The sequence below is a fragment of the Pelobates fuscus genome, chromosome 2, assembly GCF_036172605.1.
Source record: "Pelobates fuscus isolate aPelFus1 chromosome 2, aPelFus1.pri, whole genome shotgun sequence".
Taxonomy (NCBI): Eukaryota; Metazoa; Chordata; class Amphibia; order Anura; family Pelobatidae; genus Pelobates; species Pelobates fuscus.
In genome coordinates, this window is record NC_086318.1 from 251,120,613 (window position 1) to 251,143,163 (window position 22,551).

At 37.9% G+C, this 22,551-nt stretch overlaps 1 protein-coding gene across 4 annotated transcripts in view; it reads left to right on the plus strand.

Moving 5' to 3' along the window:
* MAP3K4 (mitogen-activated protein kinase kinase kinase 4) overlaps positions 1–19,102 on the plus strand; it is a 175,598-nt gene extending 156,496 nt beyond the window's left edge. For all 4 annotated transcript variants that reach the window (XM_063443339.1, XM_063443338.1, XM_063443340.1 and 1 more), the window contains 3 exons: positions 14,357–14,463; positions 17,142–17,321; positions 18,748–19,102. In XM_063443339.1, the coding sequence (XP_063299409.1) occupies positions 14,357–14,463; positions 17,142–17,321; positions 18,748–18,768 (308 nt within the window). In that variant the 3' untranslated portion in view covers positions 18,769–19,102. The remainder of the gene's footprint in view (positions 1–14,356; positions 14,464–17,141; positions 17,322–18,747) is intronic.
* The last annotated feature ends 3,449 nt before the right edge of the window (positions 19,103–22,551 follow it).

A 22,551-nucleotide genomic window follows, 5' to 3' on the forward strand; every position in this document is an offset into this window, starting at 1 on the left:
CCTTCTCGGCGTCTAGCGCCAGAACTACCCCTGCTTGTTGGCTTGTTTGCGCCCAATTTATTAAGTTTATAAAGTGTCTGGTGTTATCACCTGCCTGCCTCCCGGGGACGAAACCCGCTTGTTCAATTGATACTAAGTCTCTGAGATGTGGTTTAAGTCTCATCGCCCAGAGTTTTGCGTAAAGCTTGATGTCTGCATTTAGTAACGATATAGGGCGTAGGTTTTCGCAGTATGTGGGCGGTTTGCCCGGTTTGGGAAGGGTGACAACGTTTGCTTCCAGCATTTCCGTAGGGAGGGTGCCTGATATTTTGATAGCATTAAATAGGGTGGTGAGGTGTGGTGTGAGAGTCGGTTCCATTTTGTGGTAATAGTAATTAGATAGTCCATCCGGGCCTGGGGCTTTGTGTTTGGGTAGGGAAAGGATGGTCTTACGGATTTCGTCTTGTGTGAATGGGGCGTCTAGTGATGCAATGGCTGGAGGGGACAGATGTGGAAGGGGTATGCCATCCAGGAAGTCAGCTACATTGGTAGGAGTCGGTTGTGGCGTCTGGCGGTCGTTGTGTAGGTTGTAAAGTTTGTCATAGTATTCCGCTAATTCATTGACTATGTCTAGTGGGTTGTAGAGTTTGCCCTTTGAGGGAGATATAATGTACGGGATTTTGGATTGTAGCTGCTTTGCTTTCAGTTTGTTGGCTAGCAGTTTACCTGCTTTGTTACCCTGCGTGTAATATCTGAGTTTGAGTGATCTCATCCACCTTTCGGTAGTGAGGAGTTCGAGGGCGTTCAGTTCCCTCTGTATCTCGGTGATGCGTGCAGCTAAGGCTTTGCGAGGGTGTGTTTTGTTTTGTGTTTCCAAGTTTGTCAGTTCTTGGAGTAGGGCTCTATGGGAGTCATTAGTGTGTTTTTTGCGTTTTGAGCCTTCTCTAATGAATATCCCTCTCATGACGGCCTTGTGCGCGACCCATACGGTTTGAATTGGAACGGAGTCGGTCATGTTGTGTGTGAAATAGTCAGAAGCTTCCTTAGTTACGTTAGTGAGTATTTGTGGGTCGTCTAGTAGGCTCTCATTGAGACGCCACGTCCCTCTGCCTCTGGCTTGGTACAGGGAGCGGAATGTGACTGTCAGTGGGGCGTGATCTGACCAGGTCCTCTGGCCGATTTGCACATCTTCGATGTTCATCAGTGTGGCCTTATCTACCAGACATAGGTCAATTCTGGAGTATGTACCATGCACCTGCGAGAAATAAGTATAGTCTCTCTCTCGCGGGTATGTGGATCTCCAAGCATCATAAAGGTTGTTGTTATTGATTGTTTTACTTAATTCGTTGCAGGTGGAGACTGTGTGTGAGGTTGGGGATTTGTCCTGTTCCCTTTTTATGTCCAGGGTCGGGTCTAAGGTGCTATTGAAGTCACCGCAAACAATTATGTGGCCTGTCCTGATTTTGTCTATTAATTTTAAGGATTTGCGAATGAATGCGACCTGGGCCTCGTTCGGGGCGTATAGCGATGCTATTGTGATTAACATGCCATTGAGGTTACCTGTGAGAACTAGCAGTCTACCGTTTGCGTCTATGTGTCTATTTGTTTCCTGAAATACCCAATCCTTGTGGAACAGGATGGCTACTCCTTTAGATTTGTGGGGCGAGTATGCATGAAAAACCTGGGGGTATTGAGATGAGCGTATATGTGGGGGGTTACGGCAACATAAGTGTGTTTCCTGGAGACAAATGATAGCAGCTTTGGATTTGTGCATAGTTTGGACAACCAGACGTCTTTTGTGTGGGCTGTTAAGGCCTTTTACATTAAGGGAATATATTTTGAATGTGGCTAACGCCATAATATTACTTGGGGGGGTTGTTGCTCCCTCATTTCGTACCTTGTAGAAGCGCATGGCCAGAATGGGGTGTTGCGGTCTGGTTCTGCACGGGGAATGAGCGTGGGTATGATTGTGTCATGAGTTGGCACATAGTGCCGTCTCGTTTCTTGGAATGCTGGTTGGTGTTGTACAAGATTTCTCGAGTGCCGGGTACGTGATAGGCCATGGGGACCTTGGGACAAGTGAGCCTCATGTGTATGTAGACTGAGGGCGTGTATACCTTCAAAAAACAACATATAACATATAAAACATATAAAACATATCAGTGCAAATTGCAGAAATAAGGTTGAACTTGGGGGTAAGGGGGTATAATCATCCTGCTCGATGCGCAGGGACAGTGTCTGCCACGTGTAGGAGACTGTCATCTCTCTAGATTGGGCAGTGGGGGGTGGGAGTCCCCGCCGAAATATAGCCTCTAATATCTGAGTAGCCTAGCAAGCACTCAAGAGGACGGAGCATTGGTGTGTTGGACGTGGTGACCAATGGGTTTCTCAGTGCAATTGGGAGTACCAGAGCACTCAGGCGCTCACTCGCATGGCATGTAAATAATTATTGTAAAGCATTTAGCAAAAGACAGTGTTAACTGCGTGCGGCAAAGGATATCTCACTGCTCAGAGTGAGAGCAGTTACTTTGGTACTCTAACAGAAAATCACTGAGTTTTCCTATATATAACGGGCAGAGGACAATTGATAACTGAATCAGGGGAGTAAATAGCGTTGTTACCTCGCCTCAAAAATGCCCGGTTGGCAATCAAAAACATTTCTCATTACATTACATTACAGCCCTATTAATACTTAAGTGCTTGGAGTCACTCTGGTACTGCAAATTAGTGTCCGTTTATCAGGTCTCATGCTGCGCTGGCGGTCTGGAAGGCGAGCCCGCCATAGTCCAGTCTGTTCTCAGTTTCTTAGGAAGCGAGTTTTGCGGTGAGGTATGTCCCATGTTGTGATGCAGGCCCCATTCCTTGAGTTTCGCCATTCCCACTTCTGGTTCGAGGATTGTTACCGACTTTCCGTTGTGCCAGATCAAAAGTTTAGTCGGGTATCCCCATCTGTAAGAGATTTGGTGATTACGCAGGGTCTTGGTCACATTAATAAACTCCCTCCTTCTCGCCATGGTCGCTGCAGACAAGTCGGCAAACACGCTGAGATTTTGGTATGGGTCAGGCAATTGATCCAGTTTTCTTGTCGCGGATATTAATGCTTCTTTAGACTTGTAGTAGTGGAAGCGCACGATCACATCGCGTGGCGTGTCGGCGGAGAGTCTGGCCGGCCTAGGTAGCCTGTGTACCCTGTCCATCGTCCAAGAGGCAGTCTCGAGATGTGGAACAAGAATGGCGCACATGGTTTGCAGATACTGCGGGAGGGCCTCCGCGGATATTGAGTCCGGGATACCTCGAAAGCGCAGGTTGTTTCTACGGGATCGATCTTCCATATCCGCCACTTTCAGTTTTAGTGCGGCCTGTTCTTCTTCTAATTTCTGCAGTTGGTCTACCATATCATTGTGGACCAAGCATATGTCATCCGTTCTGGATTCCAATCGATTGGTGCGCTCACCCAGATCATGTATGTCCTTCCTTAGTTCCTTAGATATTTGTTTAAAGTCTGATCTCAGGGATTCCTTTAGGACTTGTAGCATAGCATGCAGGCTTTGGTTGGTAACCAAATCATCCCCTTGTGGTATCTGTGAGCTGTCTTCGTCCGTGAGGCTGCTTGGGTCTGGGGATTGCGTGGCTGTATCGTCGCCATCTTGTTTTTGCCGCGGGCGGTCTTTTTTACCGGAGCGGATCGAATCCGTCAGTTTGAGCTGTTTGGAGGGTGCCATGAGGGCGAAGGCAGTGGATGCCCCTTGTGGGGGTAAGATTTGTGCTTGTCAGGCTCTTAAATTGTCGCTGTCGGCTCGGCGGTACACGGAGCTCGCACGGCTTGCGACTACTCCATGCGGTTGTTGGCCACGCCCCCCTACCATAGTTGTTTTAACCTTATAATAGCATTGTTCACTTTATTTGATAAACTAGTTTTTATTTGAGTTTGTATTTGTTTAATTTTGTTTAATGTTACTGTACTAAAGTCTTTTTTATTAATATTTTCAAGTATAGCTAATTCTATGTGAAGATCCGTTAAGTTTTTCCCCCGATCTTTTTCCAGTTTTGCTCCAACTTTTATAAAATTTCCCCTCATAAAACATTTGTATGTACACCAAAGGGTGCTATTAGATACTTCTTTATTATCATTGAATCTTATAAATTCTTCTGCTTGATCTTCCAAATATTTTAGACCAGGTACTGAATCTAGAATTTCGTCTTTCATCCTCCAGGGTATAGTTACCTTAGTATGATTTTTTTGTTTAATATTAATTATTATTGGTGCATGGTCTGACCAAGATATGTTATCGATATTAGAATTCTCGAACTTCTGTAAATTATACGAATTTGTTAAATAAATATCTATTCTAGAATATGTTTTATGTACATGAGAAAAATACGAATAATCTCTATTGTTAGGATGATGAACCCTCCAGATATCATAAAGATCGTGTTCTATCATAATATTACTAAATGATCTGGCATTATTAATTATTTTTCTGGAATATCGATTGTTCTTACTAGTTACTGTTCTATCCATTTTTACATCTGGTGTAACATTCATATCCCCAGCTATTAATAAAGTTCCTTTTTTAATTTTTTCAATTTCTTTAAACAGTGATTTAAAGAATTTACCAGAATATATATTTGGCGCGTATAAGTTTACTAATGTATATAGTTCTTCATCTAGTTTACAGATCAGAATCAAACTTCTACCTTGATTATCTTTTCTTTCCATAATAAGTTCAAATTTAGTATATGCTGAGATTATTATTGCAACTCCACTTTTCTTTTTGTTATAATTTGATGTGAAAATTACTGGGAATTTAGAGAATTTCCAGTAAATGATATTCTGTTTGTGCCAGTGTGTCTCCTGAACGAAACATAGATCTATTTTATTCTTTCTGATTGTATCATATAGATATCCTCTCTTTTGAGGGGTATTTAATCCCTGGGCATTAATAGATAGTATCCTAACCATATTCATGGGTCTTTTCTGGTCCTTTATAATCTATAGTAGTTCTAAAAACATCCCTCCAATTCCCTCTCCGTATACCCCTGATGCACACATTCATACAAACAAATGAGCCTGTGTCCCTATGGGGGACACAGGATCTACAAGTCACTATAATCACTGGGTAGTAATCCACAGGATTATACATTGTCTAGCTACTCTAATTTGAGCTACTAGCTAGATCACAGTTGCTGACGTGGTTGTGTGGAAGGGGGAAAGAGAGGGGGGGGGTGGGGAGAGAAGGGAAGAGAAAGAAAGAAAAAAAAAAAAAAAGGGGGAGGGGAGAGGGAGGGAACCTATCCCATCCAAGTCTCTTTAATTTATATAATTAATTCTACATTAATTTATTAGGGATCTACCATCATTTTCTTTGATGATATATCTCTAGTTCACAATATTCACCATTATGGATATCCTGATGTGGATTTATATTATCTATTATTTAGATCGAGTGATGTGTGTTTTAAGTCTCCCTTTCATATAAACTATAACCCCATTTCCTTTGTCTATCTGGTAAATCGAATTTCTTAATAATACTCGCCTTTATTTATTAATTTCCCCTGATATGTCTCTAGTTCACAGTATTCACCATTGTGGATATCCTATTGTGGGTTTAAGTTATATATTATTTGGATCAAATAATATGTGTTTTAAATCTAAATTTCATATAAACTATTACCCAAATTCCCTTAAATATCTGCTAAATCGAATTTCTTAATACAATTGCCTTTATTTATTAATTTCCCCTAACCTATTTCAGTATTTACTTGTGTATATATTATAAGTGCCAAAAACAAAACGAAACACTTTTTTCTCCTTTTTTCTTTTCCCCCCTTTCCCCCCTTATCCCTTACCCTTTATAAAAATGTGGAGACCGTATAGGTCTCTATTAAACACTTTCACTCAGTTACATTCATTCCAAATAAATTTGAGACTATATATATGTATGCAATCGTTCATCATATTCCACACCTTTCTTGAAATCTTGAAATCTTACTAGTCTTACTCGTGTTGTTTCCTATGTTGTGTTAATATTTCTATTATTTGTCCTTACTCACTAAAAAAAAAAAAAATATATATATATATATATATATATATATATATATATAATTATATGACTAATAATTCCAACTCCTCTACCTAATCCCCCTTACATCTCTTTTTTTTCCATCTATTTTTAGTGGTGGCATTCAGTTTAAAATAGTCCCAGTTTACCCACATCCTCTAGTGGGTCCGAGATAATTATCGTTTTCCCTTTGTGAAGGATAATTCATTTTACTGGAAAACCCCATCTGTAATGGATATTGTTTTTTCGTAGTTGTAAGGTTATTCCTTGAAATTTTTTCCTAGACATACGTGTAGCCGCTGATAAATCATGATAAATAACAAGTCCTGTAAATTTTTCGTCGTGTGGTTTTTGGTATCTAATTTTCTGTAGCAACTTGTCTTTTATGAGGCAGTCCATAAATCGGACAATAACGTCCCTAGGTTCAGAGGGATTAATTCCCATTGGTTTCGGTAACCTGTGCCATCTTTCAAAAGGATGTGTTCCTTCGTGTTGGTTATCAAGAAATTGGCCAACAAATTCTTTAAGATAATTTTCCATATCATCATGATTTATGTTTTCTGGTATTCCTTTTATTCGGATATTATTTCTTCTCGATCTATCCTCTATTTCCGTTAGTTTTTGTTCGAGAGTTGTTATTTTAGATTTCATCGTATTATTTTGTGTCTGAAGCATTTGTATTTCATTTTGTAATTTTATGAAGTTTTGATTTTGGTTTTCTAATTTCTCTTTTATTTCTGAGACTTCATTTTTTAGTTCAATTGATGTTGCTTGGAGATCTTGTTTTATCTTACAATATAAATTATCCAATGCTTCTATCATGCTCTCTTGTGAGCATGTTTTTTGTGTTATTACTCTTCCTTCTTCTATGTTAATTTGAGGCATAGAGTCCTCTGGTGTAATAGATTGTCTCGATTGCTTTGGTGGGGGGTTATGTGACTTTGGGGAATAGAAGGTATTTATAGTTTTTGATTTGTCTGCTTTATCTGATTCCATCTGTTTCTCTTTCCTGGGGGGCATTGTCTCTTAGTTTAATTGTCTCTTCCTTTCTTCCTTTCTTTCCCCTGCCTTCCTTTTCTGTCCCTCTCTGTTTCAAACTCCCCCCTTCTCCTCTGTATCGCACTCCGTGCTTTTCTGTCTCTTTAACCTCTTTCGGTCTTTAGTCTTTTATGCTCTCTTCTTAATGCTTTGCAGAATCTTTGTAAGATCTTTTACCTCATCAAGATTCACTATCAACTCATACCTTAGATATGGTGTTTGTAATGCAGCCTCCTTGCACCTAACAGCGTTATGGAGATCGTTGGCAACTCACTTTACACGCCGATGTCCCTCTGTTTGCCTCTGATAGCGCCCACAGACGTACCTTAATTTAAGTGTTGCTTCTGAGAACGTATCGTTCCTCAGTCGTTACCTCTCGGTGTTAAGGGGTTGTCATAGGACCCTTCACTTAGAGAACGCCGCCGCTCCTCTAGCTTGTTCTCCCTACCCGCCACCTCCACGCTCACGCAACGCGTTACTTCCGGTTGACGTCGTACGTCCTACGTCATCCTGGTTTACATTGCAGGGTTAATCCAGCCTCTAGTGGCTGTCTTCCTGACAGCCGCTAGAGGCATTTCTGTGACGCTGGATCCGAAAATTACATTCAGCGTGCAGAACGTCCATAGGAAAGCATTAAGAAATGCTTTGCTATGGACTGCTTGAATGCGCGTGTGGCTCTTGCTGCGCATGCGCATTTCGCTCAACTCGGGAGCTGACGTCGACGGGGGAGGAGAGGTAACCAGCGCAGAGTGTTTTCCTGACACTATATAACCCTAAGGTCCTTGGAGGGGGGCCCTGAGGGTGGGGGGACCTTAGGGTTATATAGTGTCAGAAAAAAACGAGTTTGTTTTCCTGACACTATTGTAATCCTTTAACCCCTTAAGGACCAAACATCTGGAATAAAAGGGAATAATGACATGTCACACATGTCATGTGTCCTTAAGGGGTTAATAATACGAACTAGCATTGCACAAGCAAGTGGTAGACGGAGTACAATATATAATCAGATTTGCCAGTCCAAATCAAAAGAGCATTGTCTGTGGATTTATAATTTTGTACTTCTATATAAAGTGGTTAGGGGAATGGCATATCTGCTTACAATTTAAAGTAGGTAATGGAATAATACAATTATTAAATGATTTAGGTATTTTTGAAATAATTTTACATGATTGGGAAATCATGCTGTTCAAAGTAAAGTGAGTAGGGTGAGCTAGTTGTCGCAGAATGGAGAAAAGGGGACTTATTGTGCAAGTGTTTTTTGTGTGTGTGTGTATGTATGTATATATATATATATATATATATATATAATTTTTTTTTTTTTTTTTTTTTTTTTTTAAACTTGCTTATTTTAGCTGTGTGCGTGTGTATCAAACATGCAAGGTCCAGAGCACTCATTAAACTGCAATTTCAAAGCTCACAGACTATTTTTGTTTGTTTTTAATCACCTTACTTAAGCAAAAATAAGAGGCTTTTGTTACGGTATATGATAACAGATTGCATAAGCCTGCCACAACAACAGCGTACCCCATTTTGGCAGATGGAGCATTTGTGATCATTGCTTTATTTCACATAAGCAGGTTTTGTGACAGATAGTCAACGTTTCAGTCCACATGCAAGACTTTTTTCAAGACCTCAAAGAAACTCTTAAAATTGTAATTCTTCTTGCAGTTAATCAGGGGTTGATTCTTTAAAATCTCAGGTAATGAAAGGTTCATATCAATATGTCTCCAATTGTTAAAAATGGCTGTCCACCTGCCGAGAAGCCGTATTATAGTGTAATGGGGGGAAAAAAGTACACCCTCTTGGAATTATATCGCTTCAATAACAATTCTATCTATCAATAACAATAATCTGTTCCTTAGCAGCTCTTAAAATTCCGTAATACAACCTCAGATGAACATAAACAGGGCTATACATAGGACATGAGGTCACACATTTAGGTTTGAAGAAAGGAGATTTCATCTAAGGCAAATAAAAGGTTTTTTTTACAGTAAGGGTAATAAGGATATGGAATTCTTTGCCTGAAGAGGTGGTTTTGTCAGAGTCTATACAGATGTTTAAACTGCAATTGGATAAATACTTGCAAAAATATAACATACAGGGATATAATTTCTAATTAGTGGGGTAATAGCTGCTTGATCCAAGAAGACATCTGACTGCTATTTTGGGGTCAAGAAGGAATTTTTTCCTAGCTTGTTGCAAAATTGGAAGCGCTTCAGACTAGGTTTTTTGCCTTCTTTTGGATCAACAGCAAAAACAGGAAGGCTGTACTTGATGGACGCAAGTCTCTTTTCAGCTATGTAACTATGTAACTACATGTAATAGCACATTGCACCATTTCATGATTTATTTAACAAAAATAAAACCAAAATTTAGAAGCCATGTGTGAAAAACTAAGTACACCCTATGCTTCAATAGCTTGTAGAACCACCTTTAGCAGCAATAACATGAAGTAATTATTTTCTGTATGACTTTATCAGTCTCTCGCATAGTTATGGAGGAATTTTGGCCCATCTTTTTAAAACATTGCTTCAATTCATTGAGGTTCATGCATAGCTCTCTTGAAGTCCCGCTACAGCATTTCATTTAGATTGAGTTCAGAATTTTGACTGTGCCATTGCAACACCATGGTATTTTTTCTTTTTCAGCCATTCTTTTGTAGATTTGCTGGTGTGCTTGGGATCATTGCCCTATTGTCATGACGCAATTTCGGCCAAGATTTAGCTGTCTGACGCATGGTCTCAAATTTGACTCTAGAATACCTTGGTAAATAGGAGTTTATGGTCGACTGCAAGGTTCCCAGGTCCTGTGGCTGCAAAACAAGCCCAAATCATCAGTCCTGGTATGAGGTGTTTGTAGTGATATGCTGTATGGTTTCCGACACTCATGGTGCTGTGTGTTATGGCCAACATGTTCTTTCTTTTTTTGAGAGAAGAGGCTTTCTCCTGGAAACCCTTCAAACAAAGCATTTTTTTTTTTTTTATTGTACTTTCATGAACTTTAACATGCTAACTGAGGCCTTTAGAGTCTGAGATGTAACTCTTTGTTGTTTTTTTTTTTTTGCATATCTCTGAGCATTACACAGACTGGCCTTAGGGGAAATTTGCTGGAACCCACCAGTCCTTTGAAGATTGCAAATGACCTTATAACCCTTTTCAGTTAAATGGTCAGAAACCATTGCTTCTCTAAGATCAATGCTGATATCTTTCCTTCTTGCGTTTGTGTTAACACATAACTTAATGCTCCAGACCTGTAAACTGCTAAAACTTTATCTTTTATAGAGATAGTCACAGTTGCTGATAATCAATTAATCAAGGGCATTCAATTTGCAGAACCTGTCTGTTACTTAGCCTCTTAATGTCAATGGAAGCCGTAAGGGTGTACTTAATTTTTCACACATGACTTCTCCATTTTGGCTTTATTTATTGATTGTACATTCTTTCTTTTATTGAATATTGAAGCAGTCAGTTCTATGATACAGCATAAGGAAGTAGGGGTTATAGTGCATGAATACATCATAAGAACATAGCATACGGATTAAAGAAACTCCTAAGCGTGTCAGTCTTTTTCTTTTTTTAATATGTAATCATGAAATTAATTAATCCCTTAAGGACTGAGGCAAATGTACAAGTTGTGATAAAACATTTTTAAACAAACCACAGAATTTGACTACATGTCTGTACAACAATAATTTACCTCTTTCATATTACGTGCACCCACACTTATTATATATAATTTTGTTCAGGAAAACCAGAGCTTTCATTTCATATCAAATATTTATATGTGGAACTTAATTTCATATGAAAAATTATAAAAATTCTGAAAAATTAAGACATTTTGTTATTTTTCAAGTTCTGCATGGCATTTTAACTGTTAACATCATAATACTGTTAGGTTTTACTGCAATAAAATGCACGTATTTGTATTTAGCAATGTATCACAAGTAAAACCGTAACCCTCATGTACAGGTTTTATAGGGTTTTGGAAAGTTATAGGGCCAAATATATGGCTTGTCCATTCATATTTTTTTTTTATTTTTTTTACATGGAAATTTGGTAGTTTGGTTTGCTGGGCCTAGGCTACCTTTGAGACCGTGTGGCAGCCCAGAAATAAAAATGACCCCCATCACGGCACACCATTTGGAAAGTAGACATCCTAGGGTATTCAAAATGGGCCATGTCCAGTCTTTTGTAGTAGCCACTTAGTCATAAACTCTAGCCAAAGTTAGTGTTCAGATTTTTGTTGCTGCTTTTTTTCACATAAAAACTGTACTTTCACTGATATTATCATTGTTATTAATTTTGCTGCTCTGAAACAATCACATTTCAGTTCAATGATGTCTCAGAAATACAACGGAACCCCCCATGTATACCGATGAAAATACTAATGAACCAAGGGGAGATTCGGAGGTAGAAAGAATTAAACACTCTCGAGTCTACCCTCTGGAGTAAGGAGAGCAACCCTACCGCGCAATACTATTAAAACATAACTTTTAATGAATTATCCTAAAGTCCTAAAATTGGGAAAGACCCAATCATTACAATCCTAATGAGTGCTAGCTTACATTGCTACACAAGCTTAATCATAAATGTTGCTGAGAGCAAAAAGTGGTGAGAAACAGGGGAAAAGGAAATAAAAGTAGTTAGAAAAAAATCTGTCTGTAAATAGCAAGTAACAGGGAAGGAAGGAGCAAAGGGAGGACTAATATCTAGTCCAAATAAGCTATGCCCTAGCATGCCTTCGAGGGCACCCCTTAAAAAAAATCAGATGCTCAAATAACCTCCCACGTTCCCACAAAATAACTTCCAAAAGCAAGGGAAGCCCTAATCCCACATCCCTCCAGCAACACAAAAAGAAAAGTGTAAATATAAAGTTAAAAAAAATCAAATAGTGATATCTTAGCGAGGGGGCTTGTCTCAGTCTATAGAGGCACCTGCAGCATCATACCTAATCTAAATGTCTAACCATCGCTAACTAAATCCCGACGCACGTTTCAACAAGTGCTGGCTCTTCCAGGGGAAAAGATATTGAGAATACCGGACGTTTAAATATCCCGCACACTGCAGGGATTGGACACTGATTCAGCCAATCTGTGCAGGGGACTGGGATGACGTCACTTTGGTAAAGTTAACCTGTGAGGTGCTGGTATAGTGACATAAGTGCATACACATTACAAGATCATATTAAACCAATTAATCAGTTGAATATAGTGATCTAAAGGAAAGGATAAGAAAAGAGAGAAAATATACATAGAAACGAGGTAATTTGTATGCACTTACGTCACTATACCAGCACCTCACAGGGTATGTGGAAGGGTATGCACTTACCCTATAAATAGAGGTTTGTTTGTTTTTTAAGTCACTTTTTAACCCCTTAAGGACTGAGCCAAATGTACACGTTGTGAACAAAACAAAACCTGGCATTTGCGCTATATGTCTGTCCAACCGTAATTCACCTCTTTCATATTAAATGCCCCCCCCCCCCTTATTATATATCATTTTATTCAGGGGAAACAGGACTTTCATTTAATATCAAATATTTAGCTATGAAAAATAATTTAATATGAAAAAAATGGGAGAAAATAAGAAATTTAGTTTTTTTAGTTCTACATGACATTTTAACTGTCCATGTCATAATACTGTTTGCTTTTACTGCAATTAAATACACATATTTGTATTCAGCAAAGTCTCCCGTGTAAAACCGTACCCCCTTTGTACAGGTTGTATGGTGTTTTGGGAAGTTACAGGGTCAAATATAGCATGGTACATTTGAAATTGAAATTCGCCAGATTGGTTACGTTGCCTTTGGGACTGTATAGTAGCCCAGGAATTAAATTTACACCCATAATGGCATACCATTTGCAATAGTAGACAACCCAAGGTATTGCAAATGGGGTATGTCCAGTCTTTTTTAGTAGCCATTTGGTCACAAACACTGGGCAAAGTTAGCGTTTGTATTTGTTTGTGTGTGAAAAATGCAAAAAAGCCAATTTTGGCCAGTGTTTGTGACTAAGCGGCTACTAAAAAAGACTGGACATACCCCGTTTGCAATACCTTGGGTTGTCTACTATTGCAAATGGTATGCCATCATAGGGGTAATTTTCATTCTTGGGCTACCATAGGGTCTCAAAGGCAACGTAACCAATCTGGCGAATTTTAATGTGAAAAAAATTAAACGCAAGCCTTATATTTGACGCTGTAACTTTTGAAAACACCATAAAACCTGTACATGAGGGGTACTGTTGTACTCGGGAGACTTCGCTGAACACAATTATTTGTGTTTCAAAACAGTAAAAAGTATTGCAGCAATAATATTTCGTTCTACGTGTATTTTGATATAAATATATATTATCACAATACAGTTAGAACTAAATAACACACATCTATATATTTAATTATTTTTTTATTTAATTTTAACATATTTACATATTTTTTTATTATATAAAAATATATATAAATATTATATATATATATATATATATATAGATTTAATCAGTATCAGTCTACGTGTCATTTGATAATATATATATATATTATGCAGAACGCTACTGATTTGGTCTAGGGCCCCCTCACCGCGATCTGCAGGGAGTGAGCACATGTGGGAGGGCTAAAACACTGAGGCATGCTATGCCGTCTGTACAGTGTTTAAGCCCCTTAACGCCGGGACCGCATAGACGCCCGTAAGGCGTTAACGGGTTAACCAAACATTTGAGCCAGAACAAAAAAATCTTCCCTGTATATACGATAAATCTTGCTAGACAAGTAGCATATGAGGAACGAGTGCAGAGTGTCACATTAAGGCACAGGATTCCACACATAGGTTAACAACAATGCTGACATGTCTGAGATCGTCAAGACTTTCAGGTAAGTATGTTAGTGATTTGGATAAGACTACCAGTCTGACTAATCATAAATGTAACAGGTAAAAGTTAGCACAACGTCAAGTGAGTTAACCACTGGAAACACACTACCGGGACAATATACTAGTAGGCTCATACAAAATCTTGGTGTCTTAGGAAATGCGGCAGTTAATGCTCATCTACGGTTTTAGCAACATTCCTAATTTTGAGGTTTTTGCCTCTCTATGTATCCTCCAAGGTGTATTACGCATTAGGGCATTGATGTCCCACTTATTGGCTGGGGCTGTCAAATCTTCCTCCAATTGTGAAGCGACTGGACCCTCTGTTCGAGGGATGATGTCAAGGGCATCGAGGATTTCTTACTCGAGTCTATATAAAAACATGTTGTTGTTTTTTTTTTTCCTCCCTTTCATTAAAGCATATATGGCACCAGAAGTGATTACAAGAGCTCAGGGAGAAGGGCATGGGCGTGCAGCAGATATCTGGAGTCTTGGTTGTGTTTTAATAGAGATGGTCACTGGCAAGGTAAGAAGAGTCTCACATGTATTTTGGGGATGTAGACTTTTGTCTGTCTTTGGAGTGTAGGTTACTTTTCATGCATAAGATGTACACATATTTGAACAATATGTACAAGGTTTACAATTTGTAGTCCTATGTTACTAGCTAGGCCTTAAAGTGAACCTGTTTTGAAAAAAAAATGCTATTTTCCACTCTCCCTTGTCAGTTAATGCCTTTAGCAAAACTGCTAGCATAATGTGTGTCTATATATACACACATTATGTTACGTTGATAGTTTGACACTTTTTTATTTTCTTTTTTGTGTGTCAAACTATCAACGTAACATAATATATGTATATATAGAGTGCTTATTTTTTTAAATGTATTTTTTTATATAAGCTTACCCGAATATAAGCCGAAGCACCTAATTTTACCACAAAAAACCTAGGGTGGGAAATGTAGCAGCTACTGGTAAATTTCTAAATAAAATTAGATCCCAATAAAATTACATTAATTGAATATTTATTTACAGTGTGTGTGTGTGTGTGTGTGTATATAATGAATGCAGTGTGTGTGTTTGTGTAGTGTGTGTGTGTATATAGTGAATGCAGTGTGTGTGTGTGTGTGTGTATATAGTGAATGTAGTGTGTGTGTGTGTGTATATAGTGAATGTAGTGTGTGTGTGTGTATATAGTGAATGTAGTGTGTGTGTGTGTATATAGTGAATGTAGTGTGTGTGTGTATATAGTGAATGTAGTGTGTGTGTGTGTGTATATAGTGAATGTAGTGTGTGTGTGTGTGTATATAGTGAATGCAGTGTGTGTGTTTGTGTAGTGTGTTTGTGTGTATATAGTGAATGCAGTGTGTGTGTTTGTGTAGTGTGTGTGTATATAGTGAATGCAGTGTGTGTGTTTGTGTAGTGTGTGTGTATATAGTGAATGCAGTGTGTGTGTTTGTGTAGTGTGTGTGTGTATAGTGAATGCAGTGTGTGTGTTTGTGTAGTGTGTGTGTGTATAGTGAATGCAGTGTGTGTGTTTGTGTAGTGTGTGTGTGTGTATAGTGAATGCAGTGTGTGTGTTTGTGTAGTGTGTGTGTGTGTAGTGAATGCAGTGTGTGTGTGTATATAGTGAATGCAGTGTGTTTGTGTAGTGTGTGTGTGTATATAGTGAATGCAGTGTGTTTGTGTAGTGTGTGTATATAGTGAATGCAGTTTGTGTTTGTGTAGTGTGTGTGTATATAGTGAATGCAGTGTGTGTTTGTGTAGTGTGTGTGTGTGTATATAGTGAATGCAGTGTGTGTGTATATAGTGAATGCAGTGTTTGTGTAGTGTGTGTGTATATAGTGAATGCAGTGTTTGTGTAGTGTGTGTGTGTATATAGTGAATGCAGTGTGTAGTGTGTGTGTAAATAATGAATGCAGTGTGTGTGTAAATAATGAATGCAGTGTGTGTGTGTGTGTAGTGTGTGTATATATAATGAATGCAGTGTGTGTTTGTGTGTAGTGTGTATGTGAATGCAGTGTGTGTATATGAATGCAGTGTATGAATGCAGTGTGTGTGTGTGTGTATGAATGCAGTGCGTGTGTTTGTGTGTAGTATGTGTGTATATGAATGCAGTGTGTGTTTGTGTGTATATGATGCAGAATGTGTGAATGCAGTGTGTGTTTGTGTGTATATGATGCAGAATGTGTGAATGCAGTGTGTTTGTGTGTATATGATGCAGAATGTGTGAATGCAGTGTGTTTGTGTGTATATAATGCAGAATGTGTGAATGCAGTGTGTTTGTGTGTATATAATGCAGAATGTGTGAATGCAGTGTGTTTGTGTGTATATAATGCAGTGTGTGTGTGTATATGATGCAGTATGCGTACGATGCAGTGTGTGGGGGGGGGGTGCGGGGCAGCAAGCTGTGACTTACCTTTCCTCCAGCTCCCTGTGTAAATCTCGTGGTCTGCGTGCCACGCGGAGCGTTTCCATGGTAACCTGTGGCAACGCTCTGACAGCCGCAGGACTCGCTGGATTTACACTGGGTAGCTGGAGGATCTACAGGAAAGGTAAGTCCTGGTCTGTATTATGGTAATGTAAGTTGCAGACCCTGACTCGAGGTATAAGCCGAGGGGGGCTTTTTCAGCATACAAAATGCTAGAGTATATACGGTGTGTGTATGTGTGTGTATGTATATATGTGTGTGTATATATATATATGTATATCTATCTATCTATCTATATCATGTTCAATCTAATGAGCAGTAGTTGTTTGGGCATGACAGGTACCCTTTACATGTTACTCACAACTACAAGCCATGATATACTCTCCAGGGGTGGATTGTCACTTGCTAGTGGGTACTTATATTCACTCTTGACAAGATACATTAATGCATCATTATATGCAGTCTCATTACAACGCAGTGCAGTTAACATTTTAGGCACTTTAATTTTAAGTCTATTGCATTACTGATGATATTTACACATTATTATTATTATTATTATTATTATTATTATTATTATTATTATTATTATTGTTATTAAGAGATGCCTGAGATATCTAGCCCAATTTGAAACACACTAAGTGGCATTTACTAATAAAGCTGCAAATGTAGTATGTAGGGTTAAGAGATGTTAATTCAAACAGAATGTATGGGACTCACTCGTTTGTGGGGGGGGGGGGGTTCTCTTGTGTGTGAACGTGTCACATTGTTTTCCCACAGAGACCTTGGCATGAATATGAGCACAATTTCCAGATAATGTACAAAGTAGGAATGGGACACCAGCCCCCCATTCCAGATCGAATAAGCCCTGAAGGGAAAGACTTCCTTTCCCACTGCCTGGAAAGTGATCCAAAGAAGAGATGGACAGCTAGTCAACTCCTGGACCATCCATTTGTCAAGGTTAGTAAAACAGAAAGTCTCTTCTGGTTTATATCTGTGTAGATTGTAATTGTATTTGGTTCATAAGATGAAACTCAGGAACGCATAGCAGGAAGGCTTCAGAGAGATTCTACCTTTTTATGTGTTTGTATAATATATTAATTTTTTTTTTAGTAAAACAACAAAACCTCCCAACACATAAAAAGAGGTTATATATTCATGTGAAAAAAAAACATCCAACCAGGTTTCCTCATGTACAAAGCACTGTTATTGTAAAATAAAACTTTCCATTTTATTAATGGATCTTTACATACTGGCTATTTGTGATGGAATGGTTCCTTTGCATTTACACCATCATATTGGACTTCCAATACTCCTATACTTCCAAATGCAGTATATGCTTTTTAAAAGTCTATTAAATAAATTTTGTTTTTGTGAGTTTCCAACCGTTGCACTACAGATCCCAAGTCACAGCGATATATTGTAAGCCAAATAAATATATACAACTGTGGAAAATAAGTTCTTGCTGGCTTTCAAAGTGAATATAACATTTTAGGGGAAATAGGTGAAGTATGATCTCAGTTTTACTATTTAGGTCTAAATTTTTTATATTTAATCAATAAACCTTACAATCCCATCAACAGTTTGAATGAACACTCACCCTGATTTTAGAATATCGTTGTGTGTCCACACACACACACTGTGTTGTTAGAAATACATGGGGGGGGAGGGGGCGGGGGGGGGGAGTGAATAAAGATACCTGGTGAACTAGTAAAAGAAAAAAACGTACCTATTAGCAGGGGTGAGTCAAGAGTTAGTGACACTGATGATTGGTTTTTCGTGTCTTCCTTTTTCTAATAAAAACATCTTTCCCACTAATGAGACTTATGGGAACTTAAATCTGCAAATCGTGAAGTCTGTTCAATTAACCATGTAATTGTAATAAACCACAGTACTGTAGCTGTTCTATCATTTCTAGTTTTATTCTGCTGAGTATCATGTGAAATGTAGTCCAGCAACAATGGATCCACTTGGCACTGTGTTCGTTGGCCACAATGTTCATGATACTCAGCCAACTTACTACATTCTCTGCGATAATAAACCAGGTCTCAGGGGCAAAGCCACAGTCTATATTGTAAGAAACAGAAAGTAAATGTGCTGTTTATAGTGAATACCCTGACTTGCATTGCCCATTATCCTAGTGCTTTGTAATACTCGGATATGCCATGAATTATTGTGATAGTTATATATATATATATATAACGCATGTAGTCATGGAGTTTCAAGCAGCACACAGAGCCAGGTTGAAGCATCTGCTGTCTTCACAATCCAGGTGAGGATGTATTCTGAAAGTGGAAAGGTCAGGGTCTAGGTAGTGGAAGAGACTGGATCAGCACATTAAAATGTCCTAGTTACTGATGTTGATTTGTCTCTTTATTTCTGCCAGGTTTGCACAGATGAAGAATGAAGCTGTTTTGTAAACGTGGCCTAATGTATTTCAGCAAGTCATCTCCTAATCACTACTGTATGTAATATTTACATAAAGACTTAAGCTGGGGCACACAGTGCAGCATTGTATATAACCATGACTAAAGACTGCACAGATGACATGTGTCACAACTCTTGCTGCTGCTCTTGTACATGTTATCCATGTGACCACGTCCTGCACGTTTTAATGAAGCTGCATGTTTCGGTGAAGTGCCATTACTACTGTACATGGACCATTATTTTTTTTTTTATCTCCCTTTTATTTCTCATATGATTGAGAACTGTAATAAAAAAATTTAGTACTGTTTTGAACTTTTCAGGTTCAAATGTAAGTTGTATTATTACCAGGTGACCTGGATCTTGTAAATGTTTTTACTTTTCTGTTTGAGTGCACTGTGAACCTCTCATTTTTGGGCCAGCTTCAAAATTGTTATGCAACAAGAAAAGCTAATGAAATAGGAAGAATATGTTTTCTTAATAAATGGTTTATTTTAGGATGCTCCCGGTCTGTTTTCCTGACAGGTACATGTAGTCTTAATTAACTTAATTAGAATAGATTTTTTTTTTTTTTTTCACACTTTGTGAGTGCTGTAAAAGAGCAAATTCTGTGGTCGGCGTCCACCAGAGGTGATGACCACATTTTCCCCTTTAATTCAGAAATTTCACAAATTAAACCTGAATGGAAAAAGTAAAGGGAAGAGGTTGTGACTAGAGCGGAGTTGGAGAATTTTTAAAATTATATCGAGAAGGCAGTTTGCTCTAAATACACTGGAAACACTTTATTCAGTAAATAACAGTATACAATGTTGCAATATAAACTGCAGTGTTTTAGAAGTAATCATATGAAATCCTCCCCAAGTATTCCTAGTTGAACACAGGACTAAGTATAGTAAAATGTAGAGACACAGTCCCACAAAGCAAATGACTTCAAGAAATATTAGTGGATCTAAATAGGGATAAAATCCTCTCAAGTAAAAATTCTATAAGTAAAAATCATCTCCTTGAAAGTATTCCCAACAAGGCAAATAACTGCAAATCAGCTGAGCACTGCAGAAAAAGAATGCCAGCAATGTCTGTTTCAATACTTAATGAACTGGTCAGGTTGCCCCATAAAGTATGAACCAATCTCGGCTACACTCTTCATGTAAAACTAAATAACTAGAATTGGTTACAAAAAAAATCTAGTGATACTTTTATATTTTATGAACATTACAATTTTAATAGAAAAAAAAGTTAAATAAAAGACTATTTTTCAGATAAGTTCTGTTTGTCTGTTTCTCCATTTGGATTTAATTCAAAAAAATTCAGAGTTTAGTAAATAGTCATGTCAATGTCAAGGGTTCTTGGCAGATGCCCGAATCTGAAAAGGCTCAGGGCAAGTAGACACAAGGATATAGTAGTCTTATTTCCAAAATATCACAATATATTTTATGGACAGATGTATTTTGACAATAAAAATAAATAACCTGGCTAAAATTAGAGTTTATAGCTGGATTTGTACATAATATACTCTACAATTGCAATGGATATGTTTTATAGTCATATCACTAACTGGATGGTATATAATGCCAAGTATTTAGCTAATGCAATTATTCCACTATTTGCAAATGAGGTTATCACACTGTTTCACTGCTACCACTTCTATATCTTCATGGGCCCTGCATCCATTATATCACAAACTTTCTTTACTTTATCTTACTGTTCCTGGTAACTCCCTGCACTCCTCTTTAAACTTAAGAAACATTGCAATGACCATAATAATTTTAATACAGAAATTATGTATGCAATTCTATTAAAGAAAAACTGTGATTAGTTTTTCTTCATAGTTAAAATAAAATCCAACCAAAGCCCGTGCAGTTAACCAACAGCTAATGCTCATTCACAAAAACAGATTTGGTGTGCATCTCAAAAATATTCACTCCAAGTGCACAGTGCTTCTTACCAAAGAGGACTCAAGATGGCCATCCTCACCAATCAAACAATATACCGGTACATGTGATCTTTTATTTTCAGTATTAAAAAAACAAACAAAAATACTTTTCCAGTACATTAACAGGTGTTTGTGGATTGCTTGTTCAAGGTATGCTAGTAAGCCATAAATATATATATATATATTTATAATTTCTAATTTTGTTTTCCTATATATATATATATATATAAAAACTTTCATAAATAAAGAATAATTAAAGGGATTTTTTTTGTAAGGGAGATTAAAAGCCTTATGTTACAATTTCTGAGATGTCATTTTCCAGCAATGAATTAGACAATGGAGAAACTTTGGAATAAAAAGCAAGTTTATTGTTAAAAGGGAACTGTCACTTCTTTGGAATGTACAGCATTGAATAAAATATTGGAAATTACCTAAAACATGTGTTAAGCTTTTTTCAAAAGATGCTCCTGTTTGTTTTTAGTTGATATTAAAGATGTAGCAAATTACATCACAACCCAGTCACACAAGGCAAATCTAGGGCAAACAAGGAGGATAAATAGAAATATTAGGGGGTTATGTAAAATGAGTAATTCTGGTCCAGAATTGTACAAGTGGAGCAGTTGGCAAGACCATTCCATTGAATTTTAATTTTCACACCTCACATACGTATTTATTTATTTTTAATACAGGGATAAGTAAAAAAAATATACAAAATACCGGGAAGTGACAATTCCTCTTTAAAACTTATCTGCTCAATTTCCTTTATCAAAAAAGTGATTTTAATTACAAACTTCTAGTGTAAAAATAGAAATCTAAATGCATATATTGCAAGGGCAATTCAGGATGTAACTAACCACAGAATTGTATTCCAGGGAAAGTAAAACCAGAGTTAGCAATTTCTTTGAACACTTTTTGTTTTATTTGTTTTTTCTTTTAATATGCTGCATGAGAAAATGAACCTGTGACTTCCATTTATATGAGAACAGAAATAAATCCTCTTTGCTCCAACAAAACCACATCCTGTTAAAAGAAAAGTTTAACGTGGATCAGGATGTTTAGCAGCCAGCTCACCTTTTAAAAATTTTTCCATTCTATGATAAAGCAGATCTGTCACAATATGGATCTCTCAGCTAAAGCACAAGGGCAATGCGCATGCATACTCTCACTGACAGCCACTAGAGGCCGCTTCCGCGATTCTCACTGAAAATCACAGTGAGAAGACACTGACGTCCATAGAAAAGCATTGAGTAATGCTTTTCTATGGGCTTTTTGAATGCGCGTTGGTCTTGCCTCGAATGCGCATTCGGATCCACTCGGGAGCCAACGTCGGAGGGGAAGGAGAGGTCACCAGCGATGAGGAAGCCCGGCACTGGATAAAGGTAAGTGGCTGAAGGGGGGACCTAATGATCCTATAGTGCCAGGAAAACAAGTCTGTTTTCCTGGCACTAGAGTGGTCCTTTAAGCTGATGGAAGTCCCTTAGGGTGTTTTTAAACCAAGATTGTTTTCTGCCAATGTTATGTTAAAAAAATAAATTAAGTGACCTGCTCTAAAAAGCTATTTTATTTTTTGTTTTGCAGTAACATTCATCTGAACTATGCACCTAGGAAGTATAGGGATAAAAAAAACCTTTATCAAGGTGGTGTAGTTTAATTGCCTGAGAGATGTGCTTTTACAGTGTAATTCACCAAGCCATGAGTAGCCAAGGCTTCCAAGGTTAGCATGCTGGCACCAAAAATGATATTTTCATCCAGAAACAAAATGTTCCCGCTGGTTGTTTAACCCCTTCGTCAATAGTAGTACAAGTTCTGATCAAAACAAAATTTAAACAAAAA